We start from the raw sequence: 17,282 nt of genomic DNA on the forward strand, positions 1-17,282 counted from the left end.
GATGGAGGGCGCGTCTCTGTTATTGGCACTGATATTTTACAAACCCTATCTGCATCCATCATAATGGCACCAGATGGATCGGTACGGGTTGGGACCTCAGGTGCCAGTTCAGAAGAGTTTTTCATAAATTAACTACTCTGTCTTGTGGTGGAGCTGGCTTATGTGTTTGGCCTAATAGCCGCTGCGGAAACTCAGCTTTCCACGGTTCCTGACAAATTATGGGCCACCTACAAGACAGACATAGCAAAATTGAATGTACCCACCATGATAATATATATGAGACCCGGATACACACCCCTGTGTTAAACAGTATCCCCTTAGTGAAAAAAGAAAAAAAAAGGGTGAAGGGTCAGCCACGCATGTTAGGTGCTGTGTGCTGATGATTTTGGAAAAACATGATGGCAATGGCGGTTCCACGCTACTCGGTCCCCAGTCGCCACTAATTTTCCTGGTGTGCCGTCCCAGCCCTACACCAGCACGTCTCCCGCAACATCAATCATGCCCTCACCAACGCGGTTACTGGGAAGGTCCACTTAACCACAGACACGTGGACAAGTACTGGCAGGCTTGGCCACTATATCTCCCTGACGGCACATTGGGTGAATTTGGTGGAGGCTGGGACCGAGTCAGAGCCTGGGACCGCACACATCCTACCCACACCCAGAATATAAGGTTCTTCCTCTGCTCTGGTATCTGTGGCGGTGTATGCCACCTCCTCTAAACCTTCCCCCTCTTCCTCCTCCTACGCAACCTCTACCTCTCAATTAAGAAATGTGAGCAGCACGTCACCAGCAGGCGGCAGCACAGCGGTGGGCGTCAGCAGGCCGTGCTGAAACTACTCAGCCTAGGTGACAAGAGGCACACGGCCCCCGAACTGTTGCAGGGTCTGACAGAGCAGACCAACCTCTTGCTTTCACCGTTGAGCCTCCAACCGGGCATGGTCATGTGTGACTACGGCCGTAACCTGGTGGCGCCTCGGCAGCCTCACACATGTGCCATGTCTGGCCCACGTCTTCAATCTGGTGGTTCAGCGGTTTCTGAAAAACTACCCGCACTTATCTGACCTGCTTGGCAAGGTGCGCCGCGTCTGCGCACATTTCCGCAAGTCCACCACGGACACTGCCACCCTGAGGACCCTGCAACATCGGTTTAATCTGCCAGAGCACCGACTGCTGTGCGACGTGCCCACACGGTGGAATTCTATGCTGCACATGTTGGCCAGGCTCTATGAGCAGCGTAGAGCAATAGTGGAATACCAACTCCAACATGGGTGGCGTAGTGGTAGTCTGCCTCCACAATTCTTTACCGACGAGTGGGCCTGGATGGCAGACATCTGCCAGGTCCTCGGAAACTTTGAGGAGTGTAACCAGATGGTGAGTGGCAACGCTGCAATCATTAGCGTTACCATCCCGCTGCTATGCCTGCTGAGAAGTTTGATGCAAGGCATAAAGGCCGACGCTTTGGGGTTGGATAGGAGATGGGGGATGACAGTATGTCACTTGATAGCCAGACCACCCTGATGTTTATATCTCAGCGCGTTTTGGAGGAGGAGCAGGAGGAGGAGGAGGGGGAAGAGACAGCTGGGCACAGAGGGTACCCATGCTGCTTGCCTCTCATCTGTTCAGCGTGTATGGGCTGTGGATGAGGAGGATCCTGAAAGTCATCTTGCTAGTGATGACAGCCATGTCTTACGTACTGGCACCCTGGCACACATGGCTGACTTCATGTTAGGCTGCCTTTCTCGTGACCCTCGCATTAGACGCATTCTGGCCAACACGGATTACTGGGTGTACACCCTTCTCGACCCACGGTACAAGGAGAACCTTTCCACTCTCATTCCTGAAGAGGAAAGGAGTACAAGAGTGATGCAATACCACAGGGCCCTGGTGGAAAAAGTGATGCTAAACGTCCCATCTGACAGCGCTAGCAGCAGAAGGCACAGTTCCGGGGACCAAATAGCAGGGGATGCGCGGAGATCAGGCAGCATGTTCAGCGCAGGCAGGGGAACACTCTCCAAGTCCTTTGCCAGCTTTATGGCTTCCCAGCAAGACTGTGTCACCACTCTCCAGTCAAGGTTGAGTCGGAGGGAGCACTGTAAAAAATGGTGAGGGAGATCGTACCACCATCCTCCGTGATGCCTCTGTTCCATACAACTATTGGGTGTCAAAGCTGGACACGTGGCACGAACTTGCGTTGTACGCCCTGGAGGTGCTGGCTTGCCCTGCCGCTAGCGTCTTGTCAGAGAGGGTGTTTAGTGCAGGTGGGGGAATCATCACAGATAAGCGTACCCGCCTGTCAACTGCCAGTGCCGACATGCTTACACTCAAAGATGAACAAAGCCTGGATTTCCCCAGACTACTCTTCTCCACCAGCGGATAGCAGCGGTACCTAAAGATTCTTTTGGCTGCAACCGGATAAATAAGCATTCTCTATCACCAGAAAAAAAGGGGGATTTAGCTTTGTCAATCACTCTCGGATATTAGTCCTCCTCCTCCTACTCTTCCTCCTGAAACATCAGGTCATCACGCTGAACTGCCAATTTTTCTGCGGCCCAAAAGGCTCTGCTTATGATTTTTTTTACAATTTTTCAAAGTTTCAAAAGTGTTGATACTTTACCAGAAACCATTTTTTTTTCACAGGGCTGCCTCCAGGCTCTGTTGCAAATTAAGCAACAGCGAGCTGTATCTTTAAAAAAATATTTCTGGGTTTCACCTGCCCCCTCGGTTGAAAAATTTTTCAGGGGTACACTTGTACTCTTGGTACACTAATTTTTCTGGCTCTCGCTTATACTGTTATGTAACTAATTTTTCCGGACTTTGCCTACACTAATGGTACACCAATGTTACTGGGGTCTGCCTATACTTCTGCTACAGAAATGTTACAGGGGTCTGCCTATACTTCTGCTACAGAAATGTTACAGGGGTCTGCCTATACCTTTGCTACAGAAATGTTACTGATAACTATAGCTGACCCTACCTTTGAGGACACCATGATGGTAGAAACCAGCTTCTCCGACCAGAACCTCTGGTTGGAGTGGATGAAGTATAATGCCGACAAACACAACAAGTCTGACTGCTACGTGTGTGGGAGTGCTAAACCACACCTAGGTACTGTCCCTCTGCAGATCCCTGAAGAGAGCAAGGAGTGCTATCTCAAACTCTTCTCAAACACCTCAACCGACCACACTGCCTGTGAAAAATGGAATAAAGAGTACACCATAATCACCAAAACTTCCTGTGCACGAGAAGGGATCACCATCCACCCTGGAAACTACACCTGTTATAAAAGTAGATGGGGTTCAGGGAGATTCCTAGGGAATTTCACTGATGGGTATTGCTCTACATATAGCGACAAGAGCAGGGAGGCGGTACAAAATCAGGTCCAATCACTGCTAGACATTTATTGGCTTTGTGGGGACATGAAATTGAGAACCAGATTGGAGGGGAGTTGGACTGGGGAGTGTGCCTTGGCAAAAATTCTTATGCCTTTGCATATCCTCACCAATAACCCCCCAGATGAGCCGGTAAGAAACTCCCATTAAAAAGAAAACATAGTGCGTCCATGGGAAGCTTTGACCCTCATGTCTGAATAGACATCATTGGTCTTCCAAGGGAGGTACCCGATGAATTCAAGGGAAGGGACCAAATAAAAGCAGGTTTTGAGTCACTGTTCCGAATTGTCACTATTAATAAAAACGTTGACTAGATAAACTACATTTACTACAACCAACGTGAATTACACCAAAGACGCCCTGCAGGGATCGGCAGACCAGATAGGACTGACCTCCTCCATGACTTTCCAAAATAGAATGATCTTAGGTGTGATCCTAGCAGAGCAAGGAGGGGTATGTAAAATAATAGGGGAGACCTGCTGCATGTGCATCCCCGACAACAAAAGGACCAAACGGTAAAGTGACTTTAGCCATCAAAAAGCTAGAGGACTTGCCAGTGGAGCTAAAGAAAAACTCAGGTATAAATGACCCATGGGACCAACTTTAGTTGGATGAGTGGGTGGCAAAGAATGCTGGCTCAGGTAGGGATAACCATACTTGTAATTCTGATTATCCTTCCTATCATAGTCTGCTGTGTACTACCCTGCCTGAAGAAACTCTGTGAAAAGGCTGTGGACAATGCTTCGCCGACACTGCTGAACATGGAGAGTCCAGAGGACTATGAGAAATCCTACACCCCCGTAAAGACGCTTACCCCTCAGCAATTAAAATACTTTTAAGCCTTAGGGAAAGCACCTCCCCTTTTACGCTGACACGGTGACTTTGGGGGTCCATGGATAAGTCATGGGTTGTCAAAAGGGCCGGAGAAGTGTTTGAGAAAGGCATATCAGGAGAAGTGGATAGGTCTTCGGAATTAGGGACAGATAAAATAGTCATTTTAAAGGGAGATTCTCTTTTCACACCCTCCCACCGTGTTTATAACATTTTACTAAATATGGCGCCTCCATCCAGGAATGCAACCGAGATAAGACCTCAGCTCCTGGAGGAAGAGAACCATATAAGGGCAATAACCAATCAGCTACAGATTTGTACTTCATGACGCACTAACTATGCACACGGTCTATAAAACCCAATGCAGCTTGATTCGAAGAAAGAAGTTTCATTTAGCTGAATAGCAGGTTTCAGTCTGATTCTTCTGTGCATGCACAGGCCTCAGGCCTTATACCTACTAATCAGGAAGGGGGCAGATATTCATCATTAGGTATATTAGTACCAATCTATAACAAGGCAATGGCAAACCACCCCTCAAAACAGTCTGCCACTCTAGAAGTAAGTAATGATTCGGTGTTTGCACTGAGGGGATTTTACCTTGACCTACCTTGGATCTTCCCACAGGTAAGTCATCAAGGTCTTCCAAGGAGGTTCTGTGTGGTATAGTGTCTTATCTTTGATTTGCCCAAGGGTTCAACACTGCTGTGACTCTGTTTGTACTGCGCTGCAGAGTATGCGCCTGTTCCAATCCAGACCAATTGGTCAAGCCAGACTTTTTGATTGCAGATAACTGAGGTAGGTGACTTGGAGTTTATACTGGTTTGCATAGACCTCTTCTTTACTAGAATACAATAAATAAAAATGCCAAACCTACAGGTAAAAATAGATGTAATCTCAAGCCAAAAATTTGAAGATAGAAAGAATGATTGAGACACATTGACTTATTTCATTTATTTAGCACTCCAAGTACATTATTTGTGTTGTTTGGTTCCATATCCTACCAAAGCGTTCTCCTTTTTTCTTTCAAACCTACAGCTAAGAGATTGACAAATGAAGTACTTATATATGGTGTACCAGAAGTCATGAAAAATAATAGAGGTGCAGATTTTCGTAGTCCTCTACTCAGTGAGACCTGTGTTGAGTCCTTAGGAAGTTTTGTTTGGTAGAGCTCATGTGAAAGGCATATATTTTTATATATTTTCTGTTGGCGCCCCTTTGTTGATACAAGAACACCGAAGCATAACTGCCCCAATTATGGTTACACATGGCTCGGTGTCCCCTGGTTAGTTCTCATGAACTGAAGATCATCAGGTCATCTCATTTGTGCAAGAAAAAAAATTTCACTTTAGGCCGCCTGCAGACGGCCGGGTCGGATCCCGCTGCGAGAATTCTCGCAGTGAGTTGCGGTCCCGTGCCCCTGCAGAGGCATGCGGCTTACCCGCTCCCAGAGTCTTCATTCTCTGCTATGCATCGGCTACCAGCCAGCTGGTGCAATGCGCAGAGAGGAGCCGGCTCGTCACCATTGACATTTCAGTGCAGGCCTCTGCGAGACCTGCACAAAATAGAACATGCCACAATTTGTTTTCCATGTGTGTTTTCATGCGGACAAATCACGGCCGTCTGCCTAGGATTGTGCTATCTAATGCAATCCTATGCAGGCGGGCATGGGCAGAAATTCTGCGGGAAATCCTGCCGCGGAATTTCCGCCCGTGTGCAGGGGGCCATAGACTGTATCCCTCTTGGGCAGGAAATGCATGTGCAGAACTCACAAATGATGTAGTGCCTCTATTTCCAAATCACACCCCCTATGGGGATTACAATGTACTACCTAATAAAATAGTGGACAATATGTGAAAGAAGACATTAGAAAATTGGGCCAGAGCTGTGCTCTGCCTTTTTGGATGGCAAATTGTCTAAAGTCCTAGATCACACGGTGGTAGTCATGCTAAATTTTGTGATTGTTCCCAGTAAGAGAAACCACGTAATCTTGTAGATATGATACCTTTTAATGGCTAACAAAAATACATGACGTAATAGCGAGCTTGTGAACCTCTCGGGCTCTTTGTCAGGCTAACAATGGAATAGATCTGAAGAGGCATGAATATTTATACACACTTATAACATACATACTTATGACAAGGCACAGATATGGATGGGATTGGTTTGCACTTAAAAGGAATTCTGCAACAGCAAACAAACTTTTTTCGTCTAGGCACTGATAGCGGAGTGAAAGTTTTATGGTCCCTGAATTACTGTTGGGGGGGGGGGGGGGTCGTCAGGCTAGAAATGCTACAAGAGGTACACAAACATTTTTAACTAGACACTGATAAGTGATTATAAGTTTATGGTCCCTGACTTACTGTGGTTGGGGGTTTTCACCAGGCCAGCAGTCTTATCTGTGCAATAAATGTCTCACACCTCCCATTAAAGCATAAATTCTGGGGAATAATTTAACCCAGTATTCAGCGAGTGAAAAGTTGTTATCAATTTATATTCTCAAATTCTTCTGTGGTTTTGCAACTTAAAACCACCCTTCAATATCAAAACTCTTATATCTCCTATGTCATGTCCATGGTTAGAAAAGTGCTCGGCCACAGGCAATTCTCTTTTTCTGTGTTTTGTGTTATCGCATATCGGTCTGTCATAAATGGTGAGCTCTGAGTGTACACTTTTCTAGCAGAGCTGCAGATAATTGGTCGAGGACAAATAGTAAGCCTCATGTAATGTTTATAGGCATGGCCTACTAGATGATTTTATTTGCTCAATCATACTCAGATGAGAGATTAGTTGATGCAAGATACAGATTGTCTAGATTGTCAACATTTTTACAGTTATTAGGGCTCGCTTATCCTCTAACTGAATTTGGACCCCAGAAGCATACCACATAGCAAATAGATTTATTTGCACTAACATTTCCATGCCTCCAGAGAGACTGGCTAATCAAACTAATGCAATTCAAGCTTAATTGACTGTTGTTACTAACCAATAGGCTTGTAACCAATACACAATAGTGTTAGTTTACCTTGCAGTTGCCCAAGAGTGGTATATGTTAGTATTAGAGATGAGCGAGTATACTCGCTAAAGGCAATTGCTCAAGCGAGCATTGCCTTTAGCGAGTATCTCCCCGCTCGAGACGGAAGATTCGGGTGCCGGCGCGGGGGAGTGGCGAGTTGCGGTGGTCAGCAGGAGGGAGCGGGGGAGAGAGGGAGAGAGAGATCTCCCCTAAGTTCCGCCCCGCTCTCCCCCGCAGCTCACTAGTGGGGGTCTGGGGACCAGCAATAACTAATGGCAGGGTAATAAATGGTATAGTATGTGACAAGGCAAGAGCACTCATGGGCTTTTGACTTGTTACTGGAGGATGTACAAGGTACTTGGAATGCTATTCTACAGAACAGAGCTAGAATTGATGTCATTCGATCATAGATGTAAGAAGTCTTGCGGTATTTGTTATTTCAACCTGACTGCTAGTTTGATTGACTTGCTGGTTCAGTGTATTTTGGGGTTTTTGCTTATTTTCCTGCATACTTTGTAGTGTAGTGGTAATTTATATTCTCCTTAGCTGTGGAATTCAGTGCATACCTGATCTAGTATTTATACAATAATTGGTTCACAGGTCCGTTAATACACAGATTTGTAATTTGTTTTGTTGGATAATGGCGATCATGTGACCAGGAACCGCATACTGCGGCCCCTGGTAACATCTCCTTGCTTTCGGCTGCCTCACCTAGCCAGGAGCAGGGAGATTTCAAATTTTCTGGGCTCTCCAGGCCCTCTGCACATGCGCCCGACATTTTGCGGTGGAGCGAGTGCATAGAAGCTGGGGGAAAGTACTTGTGGGACATCGCGGACGCTGGAAGTGAGTAGTTTTATGTCCCTCTCATGGATCTGTTCTGTGAGGGGAGATGAAAATAACTTTTTAAAAACTTTTTTACAACTTTTACGTGATAGCCGTTATCCAATGAGCACACTGCGGCCTTCCATGACAGTTCCAGGCTCTCAGCTACCGGAGGTAGCAGATAGCAGATAGCTGTCACACACACAGACCCCGCAGCTTAACTCTTAAGGGCAAGTGTGTCTTTACAGCCCTGTAGATTAAAGCCTAGACACCCAGGACGTGACAGCCACGACATGGAATTCCTTCAGCCCCACAGTGATGCAGGGCTATTTCAACATGGAAACACCTTGCATACACAGGTTTTTACATAGTATAGGGAAAAAAAGTCTTCCGCGCTCCTTGCATGAAGAGATAGGGCTCACCCGGTACAAGTATTTAGAAATTTATTGCAACATGCAGCGCGTTTCGGCCTTGAGGTCTTTTTCAAGCATGAGTATTGACATCATAAAGCACATATGTATACACACACAAATTAAATTACAGTCTAATGCAATGCTCCCGGTGCCAGCCGGCTCAATTGCGTGGTGAAATTACATCACCCGGCAGTCGCGTGCCACGTGATCGCTCCAAGGTACAGTGAAACGCAAAGCGTGCATTCCACTCAGGGGCATGATGACATCATCACGTCTTCTACTAGCAGAATCTTAAAACAATCTTATTTATATGAATAAGTGTTGGAGATGCAGGACAGACAACAGGAGGAATTAAACAGTTCTGTTCACCCTCCTCAGCAGGGTAACCGGGAAAGTCCTGCCTCCTGTATGCCCTGGGTCCAAATATGGCACTTGAAGACTGACGATGAAGAGGTCTGCTTTCTATGGACACTGAGCTAAAACTGATTATCTTGGTGCCTCGAGGGGAAATATAGCTAGTGGAAGGAGCCAACACTTTTTCTGTTGATATAGTGTCTGCATTCAAATGCCGGTAAATATATCCCAGGTTTTCAGCTGTGTCGCCCCATGATACGGATAAGAAACATTTTTTTTTTGCATTTATTTGTCACACAAAAGAACTTGAAGATGCAATCAGTTTGAGGAAAGACTGCAGTACTGTAATATAAATCTATAACGCCAGCTCACCGCACAGACACAACAGCCGTCGGGTGCATGGACAGGTGCAAGCACATTCCACAGCAATAGAAAACAGAACCTCAGGCACTTCTGTGGATACCAGAATAAAAAACTTATTTTATTTAGACATCATGGATAAAAAACATCTTCCAAAAAAGTTTTTGCGCTTACATGTTTCTAACAGAGTTCTTATTCATAGCATCAATATATATGAATAACAACTATGTTCGAAACATGTAAGTGCAAAAAAAATTTTTGGAAGATATTTTTTATCCATGATGTCTAAAGAAAATACTGTTTTTATTCTGGTATCTACGAAAGTGCCGGAGGTTTTGTATTCTACTGCACTACAGTAAGGCTTATACTGTCAGTGAAAAAACTGACTACCCTAGGCCACTGAACATGGCAGACCAGGCGACCATTATTTGGCTTCTGTCTGCCACAGCAACCTTCGCCACACAATGATTTCATTTTGAGGCTACCAATGGAGTGAAGAAGGGAGCTCAATACCTCATCAAGTCCTCTAGAGTCAGTATCTATAGGCTTAAATCACTGGGGCTGGAGCTAAGCTCAATTCTAGCAGCGGTGGCAGAACTGTGCCTGTCAGTACAAGTGCTGGGAAGAAAGGAATGTTTGATTTTTTGTTGTTGTACTATTTATTAGTTAAAAAGATAAGCAAAATATAATTTTCTGATATCCAACAAGATGTGATTTAGCATTAAAACTGTTCCCACATTCTGAACAAGACTATGGTTTCTCCCCTGTGGGAATTCTCTCATGCTCAACTAGATGTAATTTTTGAGAAAAGCATTTCCCGTTCTAGACATGAAAATAGTTTCTCCTCCGTGTGAGAACTCTGATGTTTAACAAGATTTGATTTAGAATTAAACCATTTCCCACATTCTGCACAAAAAAATGGCTTCTCCCCAGTGTGAATTCTCTGATGTTTATGAAGATGTGATTTCTCGGTAAAACGTTTCTCACATTCAGAACATGAAAATGGCTTCTCCCCTGTGTGAATTTTGAGATGTCTAACAAGAACCCTTTTATATGTAAAAGATTTCCCACATTCAGAACATGAATATGGGTTTTCACCTGTGTGAATTTGGAGATGTTTAACAAGAAGTGTATTTGTTATAAAAGATTTCCCACATTCAGAACATAAATATGGCATCTCTCCTGTATGAGTTCGCTGATGTTTAATAAGATCTGATTTATATCTAAAAGATTTTCCACATTCAGAACATGAATACGGCCTTTTCCCTCTGTGAATTCTGTGATGTTTAGCAAGTTTGGATTTATCTAAAGAAGATTTCCCACGCTCAGAACATGAAAATGCCTTCTCCCCTGTATGAACTCTCTGATGTCTAACAACACAAGATTTCTGACTAAAACACTTTACACATTCTGGACATGAATATGGCTTCTCCCCTGTATGAATTCTCTGATGTTTAATGAGATCTGATTTTTGCGTAAAAGATTTCCCACATTCTAAACATGAATATGGCTTCTTCCCTGTGTGAATTCTCAGATGTCTAAAAAGATTTGATTTTTTTGTAAAAGACTTCCCACATTCTGAACATGAATATGGCTTCTTCCCTGTGTCAACTCCTTCATGTTCAACATCTCTTCTGTAAATTGTGTAGTGCTTACTAGTCTGTGATGAATCAGACGATGGAAACGGTTTAGAAGAATCAGATGTTAGATCTTCGCTGCGAAGGGTTGAGGATAAAGATGGGATTATAGCATGGTCTTCATATGCATCTTGTATGATACCATGATCTTCCACTTTACAATCTGTTGATATCAGATGTCCCTCTGATCTCCTAGTATTGTCATCTGCCATCAATAAAACGTATTTTAATATATTTGAATATAATAAAATTAGATTTTTTAAAAATTATATTTCTATATTTAAAATTTATACAAATTCAATTATTAACATTGTTTAAAATTAATATTAGGCACAATATTTCATGCAGCACTTAATCTGACAACCATCCTAATGGGCCAATCATTTTAGACCATAAATTTTTCAGCATTTTTCATCTCCATCGAATTTGAGTACTTCCACATTGTAGGACATGTTCTGCAATGGTTTCTTCCTGTGTGGTGACTGTAATTTCCTACATCCAGCGGGCACTCTCAGCTGCTGCTCTTATCTGCGGCTCATACAGCCTGTAAGGTTACAGAGCGCAGGAGCCGTACGAGCTGTAGATAAGAGTTGCTGATGCCCCCTGCTGTAAACTGCCCTGTACTGCACTGCAACTACAGTCTGCTGACCATATGCTGCTGACCGGGGAATAAAGACACTTTTAGAAGGCCGGCACCGCCATTATCAGTGGGCACAGATATGTTTGTAGCCATTCACTAACCCTGTTGATATTTGAACTAAGATGTGGGAAACGTCCTACTGAGCATGCCCAGTAACTCTGATTTTTCAGCAACAGAGGAGAGGAAACATGATACGGGCTCATTCACACGGCTCCATCAGGGCAGCTGAAATTACTCACCCGGGTCCGGCACGCTGCTCCCCGCTCTCCGGGCCCCGAAGCCGGTCTTCTGCGCATGCGGTGCCAGGCGGCATTACGTCAGCCGCATGCGCAGAAGGCCCGGCGGCGCGGGAGATTTAAAATCTCCTGGCTCCCGGCTCCTGTAGGTAGCCGGGAGGCAGGAGATGTCAGCGGGGACCGCGGTGAGCGGTCCCTGGTACCGCGATCGCCGTTATCCGACGGATAACGACAATCGTGGAAAAGAGCTAAAAAGTTTTTAAAAAAGTAAAGTTTCACCTCAGGTCCGCCGATGTCCCCGGTGTTCCGGGACCCGAAGAAAAAAAAGTACTGCGCATGACCGCCCGTGTAAGTACGCAGTTATGTGCAGTACATTACGCGGCCGTACGCAGGGTCACAGCCGGACTCACAGCAAGCGGATTCCGCCTATGGCTGCGTGAGCCCGGCGCTATTCAGACCGCTACCTGTAATACGTATTTTACAAGAAGCCCCGGGAACATTCGCCTTCATGCAGTTCTAGAAGCAGCTTGTTGAGCGCCTTCTGTGTGAGACCGCCGCACATCCGCAAGCTTACGGAGACTCACGGAACGCCACTTTTTACACCCCATACCCGCCACTGAGGTCACGAAATACCCCCAAAACGCATGAGAGGAGGGGGGATACACAGTTTTATTGCCCATGTACCCATCCCAACCAGCCTCTGTAATTACCCCTGTCTTCGGAAATATTACACAGTTCACATTATTACTTTTATCTAAGATTTGCGAACGCCGAAAAGGGCGCAGAGTGTGTGTGTGGGGGGGATTTTTAGGGAGTCAATTTTTATTCCGTACAAATAAGCAATGGGGCCTGGGATTTATTCAGTTGTGCCCTGAAATCCAACGGGTGTTCCCTCCTTTATAGGCCTTGCCATCCTGTAAGTAGATGAGGGTCACAATGGGTATGTTTCTGAACACGGGACAAACGGGGGTATCCATTTTTGGGTGAACGTCTTCATTCCTATGTACACTGTACAAAAAAAACTTTTTACATTTAAAAAATTGCCAAAAAAATTGAAAATCGTTACTTTTTCCTTCTGCTTTGCTTAGATTCATTCAAATACTGTGGGGTCAAAATACGCAGTACACCCCTAGATGAATTCGTTAAGGGGTTTAGTTTTCAAAATGGGGTCATTTGAGGGGGTTCTTTATAGTTTTGGCCGCTCAATGGCTCTATAAGTGGGCAATGGGGCCTGAAATTTATTCAGTTGTACCCTGAAATCCAACGGGTATTCCTTTCATTGTAGGCCTAGCCATGTGTCCTGTAAGTCTATTAGGGCCACAGTGGGTATGTCTCTGAACACGGGACAAACAGGGATATCCATTTTGGGGTGAAAGTCTTCGTTTATATGTGTGCTGTATAAAAAAAAAACCTGTTTTTAAATTGACGCAATAGCCCAAAAAATGAAAATCGTAATTTTTTCCTACTGCTTTGCTTAGATCTATTCAAAAATTGTAGGGTTAAAATACACAGTACACCCCTAGATAAATTCGTTAAGGGGTCTAGTTTTCAAAATGGGGTCATTTGTGGGGGTTCTCTATGGTTTTGGCCACTCAAGAACTCTACAAGTGGGCAATGGTGCCTAAAAGGACTTCAAGCAAAATTTATGTTCTGAAAGCCACCGATTACTCCTTTCATTTTGGGCCCCGTTGTGCATGCGGACATAATATTAGGGCCACAATGGGTATGTTTCTGAAAACAGGACAAACAGGGGTATCCATTTTGGGGTGCAAGTCTTCATTCATATGTGTGCCGTACAAAAAGAAAAGTTTTTAAAATGACAGAATTGCCAAAAAAACAAAAATCCTAATTTTTTCCTTTTGATTTGCTTGAATTTATTCAAAAACTGTGGGATCAAAATACGCAGTACACCCCTAGATAAATTCGTTAAGGAGTCTAGTTTTCAAAATGGGGTCATTTGTGGGGGTTCTCTATGATTTTGGCGCTCAAGAACTCTACAAGTGGGCAATGGGGCCTAAAAGGACTTCAAGCAAAATTTATGTTCTGAAAGCCACTGACTACTCTTTTCATTTTGGGCCCTGTTGTGCATCCAGACATAAGATTAGGGCCACAATGGGTATGTCTCTGAACACAGGACAAACAGGGGTATCCATTTTGGGGTGCAAGTCTTCATTCATATGTGTGCTGTACAAAAAAAGCTTTTTTTAAAATGACAGAATTGCCAAAAAAAACGAAAATCACATTTTTTTCCTTTTGGTTGGCTTGAATTCATTCAAAAACTGTGTGGTCAAAATACACAGTACACCCCTAGATAAATTCCTTAAGGGGTCTAGTATTCAGAATGGGGTCATTTGTTGGGGTTTTTTCCGCTCAAGAACTCTACATGTGTGCTATGGGGCCTAAAAGGACCAAGCAAAATTTCTGTTTTGAAAGACACCGACTACTCCTTTCATTTTGGGCCCCGTTGTGGACTCAAACATTACATTAGGGCCACAATGGGTATATTTCTGAACACGGGAGAAATAGGGGTATCCATTTTGGCGTGTAAATCCTCATTTTCATGTAAACTATAGGAAAAAAATATGTCTTTAAAATGACAGATTTGCAAAAATATGAAATTTTACTTTTTCTCCTCTAAATTGAATTAATTCCTGAAAAAAAACTGTGGGGTCAAAATACTCATGACCCCCTCAGTGAATACACTAAGGGGTGTAGTTTGTGGGGTCATTTGTGGGGGTATCTATTATTCTGACACTCATGAGCCTTTCCAATCTTGGCTTGGTGTAGGAAAACAAACTGTTCCTCAAAATGCTAAAAAGTAATGTTAAATTTGTACGTCTCCTAAATGGTTAAAAAAAAACTAAAGTTTTTCCAATGTGCGCCCAAAATAAAGTAAACGGGTGGAAATATATATCTTAGCAAAAATTTCTATATTATGTTTGCACATATTTAAGATATTGCAGTTGATAATGTGAAAAAATGATGATTTTTTCAAAATTTTCCCAATTTTGGCACTTTTAATAAATAAACACAAATTCTATCGGTCTATTTTTTCCGCCTAAATGAAGTACAACATGAGTCGAAAAAACAAGGTCAGAATCGCTTGGATATGCAAAACCTTTCTGGTGTTTTTCCATGTTAAAGTGACACATGTCAGATTTGCAAAATTTGGCCTGGTCATTAAGGCGCAAACAGGCTTAGTCACTAAGGGGTTAAAAAAACTGTGAATAAACAGATTCAAATCAATGGGTTATATTAATTTCATTTCATGTGCGTATTACAGAGGGTGAGCGCCCTGATGGTAACTGCGCACGCAGATGCACTAACAGAGGACTGGAGTGACCAATAAATGATATTGCCCGAAGTAGATGTAACCTGTAACAATTAAAAAAAAAAATAGAGATATGGAGGACTTTGTACAATATTGCTCCTTTCTTTATAGTACATGGGGTCTGAGCCGACAGCAGACGCGATGTGAGGAGAAGCTGAATGCAGCATGGGGATGACTTCTTACATGGCGTCTGCGGCCGGACTAAAATACTAGAGGAAATAATATAATTATCACCATGTATTCCAGGATAAATAGTAAACTATAATGACTGATCTGTACCCGTTGCAGAGTGCAGGAACATAGTGATCTGTTAGCCACAGGATTAGGATCGGCATATGACCCTTTGTGCGAGGACAACAGGAGGAGCACCGGCAGAGCTGCACACAACGACCTCCGGCAGACTAATGACCAAACTGTCAGAAACCCTCCATGAGGGGGCCGACTCCATATGTACTATGGCTGAATAAGGGAATATAGAGCTGAAAACCCAGACAACACAGACTCTTCTCTTCATGTAGTCTCACCTGGGGGGTTATCTGTAGGGATCTCCTCCTTACACGGCTGATCCCCCCTCACATGTGTCTCTGTAGCATCAATAGGGATCAGATCTTCCTCCAGTTTCACCAGCTGTGAAATAAATATTGTAAAAGTCATCACACAGTTGGAGAAGTCGTGTGGAAGGTTTTATATGGCCAGAAAAGGTCATTAATTAGTATGAGGAGCCGGAATGACATGACAGCAGTAGTGATCTGGGCCAAATAGCTGCAGGTCTCTTGTATAACTCCAACCTGTTGCTTCTTTATTCCAACCAGAAGTCTCCAGAACCAGAAAATAGTGATAAGATGCGGAGATCTAATGTCTGCAGTCGGCTGTAATCCTGCCATCTCCAGCTTTCTCATTACACAAGTATCAATCATATAATAAGATTGAACACAAGACCTTCCCAGCCGTCCTACAGACCAGAGGGGAGATTTCATGAGACCTTCTCTCCATCTACCTGATCATCCTGTGGAAGAAGAGGACGGGGACATCTCTCCGCTGCTGTTCTCTTACTGGATCTACCTGCAGAAAACACAGACAGCCACTGAATTCATTCTCCACATACAAATAATAAAGGCCGTGTGGATTTAGTCCGGTCTATTACCTGGTGATGGTGGGTGCTGGGGGTCCTCAATAATGACGTCCTTGTACAGATCCTTGTGTCCTTCTAAATACTCCCACTCCTCCATGGAGAAATAGACAGTGAAGTCCTGACACCTTATAGGAACCTGACAACACAATGATACCGTCATCACCCAGACACGTTATACCGCCCTAGCGTTACTGTATAATGTCCCAGCATTCCCAGCAGCGTCACCTCTCCAGTCAGCAGCTCAATCATCTTATTGGTGAGTTCTAGGATCTTCTGCTCATTGATCTCCTCCAATATCAGGGGGTGAGATGGAGACCCTGTGATTGGGCTCAGGGGTCTTCCCCATCCATCAGACAGAGGGGCCTGACAGCCATCACTAGAAGTTTTCTTAACTACCGTGTAATCCTGTTTATGGGGAGAAACATTTCTGTAGTAAGAGTATAGGCGAAACCCTGAAAACTTTCTGTAGCAAGTGTATAGGCGGAACCCTGAAACATTTCAGTAGCAATAGCATAGGTGAACCCCTGAAACATTTGTGTACCAAGAGTGAAGCCGACTCCCGGAAAACTTGGTGTACCAAGAGTATAGGCGAAGGCCTGAAAAATTGGTTTGCTATGAATATAGGCGAAAGCCTGAAAAATTGGTTTGCTGTGACTATAGGCGAAGCACAGAAAAATGTGTTTGCTATGAGTTTGGACAAAGGCAGGAAAAATTGGTTTGCTCTGAGTACAGGCGAAGCATGGAAAAATGTGTGTACCAGGAGTACAGGTGTACCCCTGAAAAATTGGTTGCTTAAGCCCTTAGTGGCGGCCCAATAGTGTTTTTAAGTCCTGCGGTTGCAAGACGTGTATGGAGGGAGATAGCGCAACTATCACCCTCCATACAGTGCAGGAGTCAGCTGTTTATTACAGCTGACACACGTGGACGATCAACCCTTTAAATGCCGCTGTCAATTCTGACAGCGGCATTTAAATCCCCCGTGGGGTGGCTTGATAGACTGCCTGTCAAAAAGCAGTGTGACGTAATGCTATAGCATTATGTCATACTGCAGGAGCGATCAAAGCATCGCATGTTGTGGTCCTCTAGAAGAACTAAAAGAAAGTATAAAAATAAGAACAAAAA

At 44.1% G+C, this 17,282-nt stretch overlaps 1 protein-coding gene across 1 annotated transcript; it reads right to left on the reverse strand.

Moving 5' to 3' along the window:
• Positions 1–9,536: 9,536 nt before the first annotated feature.
• Positions 9,537–15,709, reverse strand: LOC136624429 (zinc finger protein 551-like). Its single transcript, XM_066598408.1, has 2 exons — positions 15,553–15,709; positions 9,537–11,026 (listed from the first exon to the last, which is right to left on the reverse strand). The coding sequence occupies exons 1-2, from the start codon at positions 15,680–15,682 to the stop codon at positions 9,969–9,971; spliced, it is 1,188 nt and encodes a 395-aa protein (XP_066454505.1). The 5' UTR covers positions 15,683–15,709; the 3' UTR covers positions 9,537–9,968.
• Between the last annotated feature and the right edge of the window lie 1,573 nt (positions 15,710–17,282).

Source organism: Eleutherodactylus coqui, chromosome 4 (assembly GCF_035609145.1).
Source record: "Eleutherodactylus coqui strain aEleCoq1 chromosome 4, aEleCoq1.hap1, whole genome shotgun sequence".
Classification (NCBI taxonomy): Eukaryota; Metazoa; Chordata; class Amphibia; order Anura; family Eleutherodactylidae; genus Eleutherodactylus; species Eleutherodactylus coqui.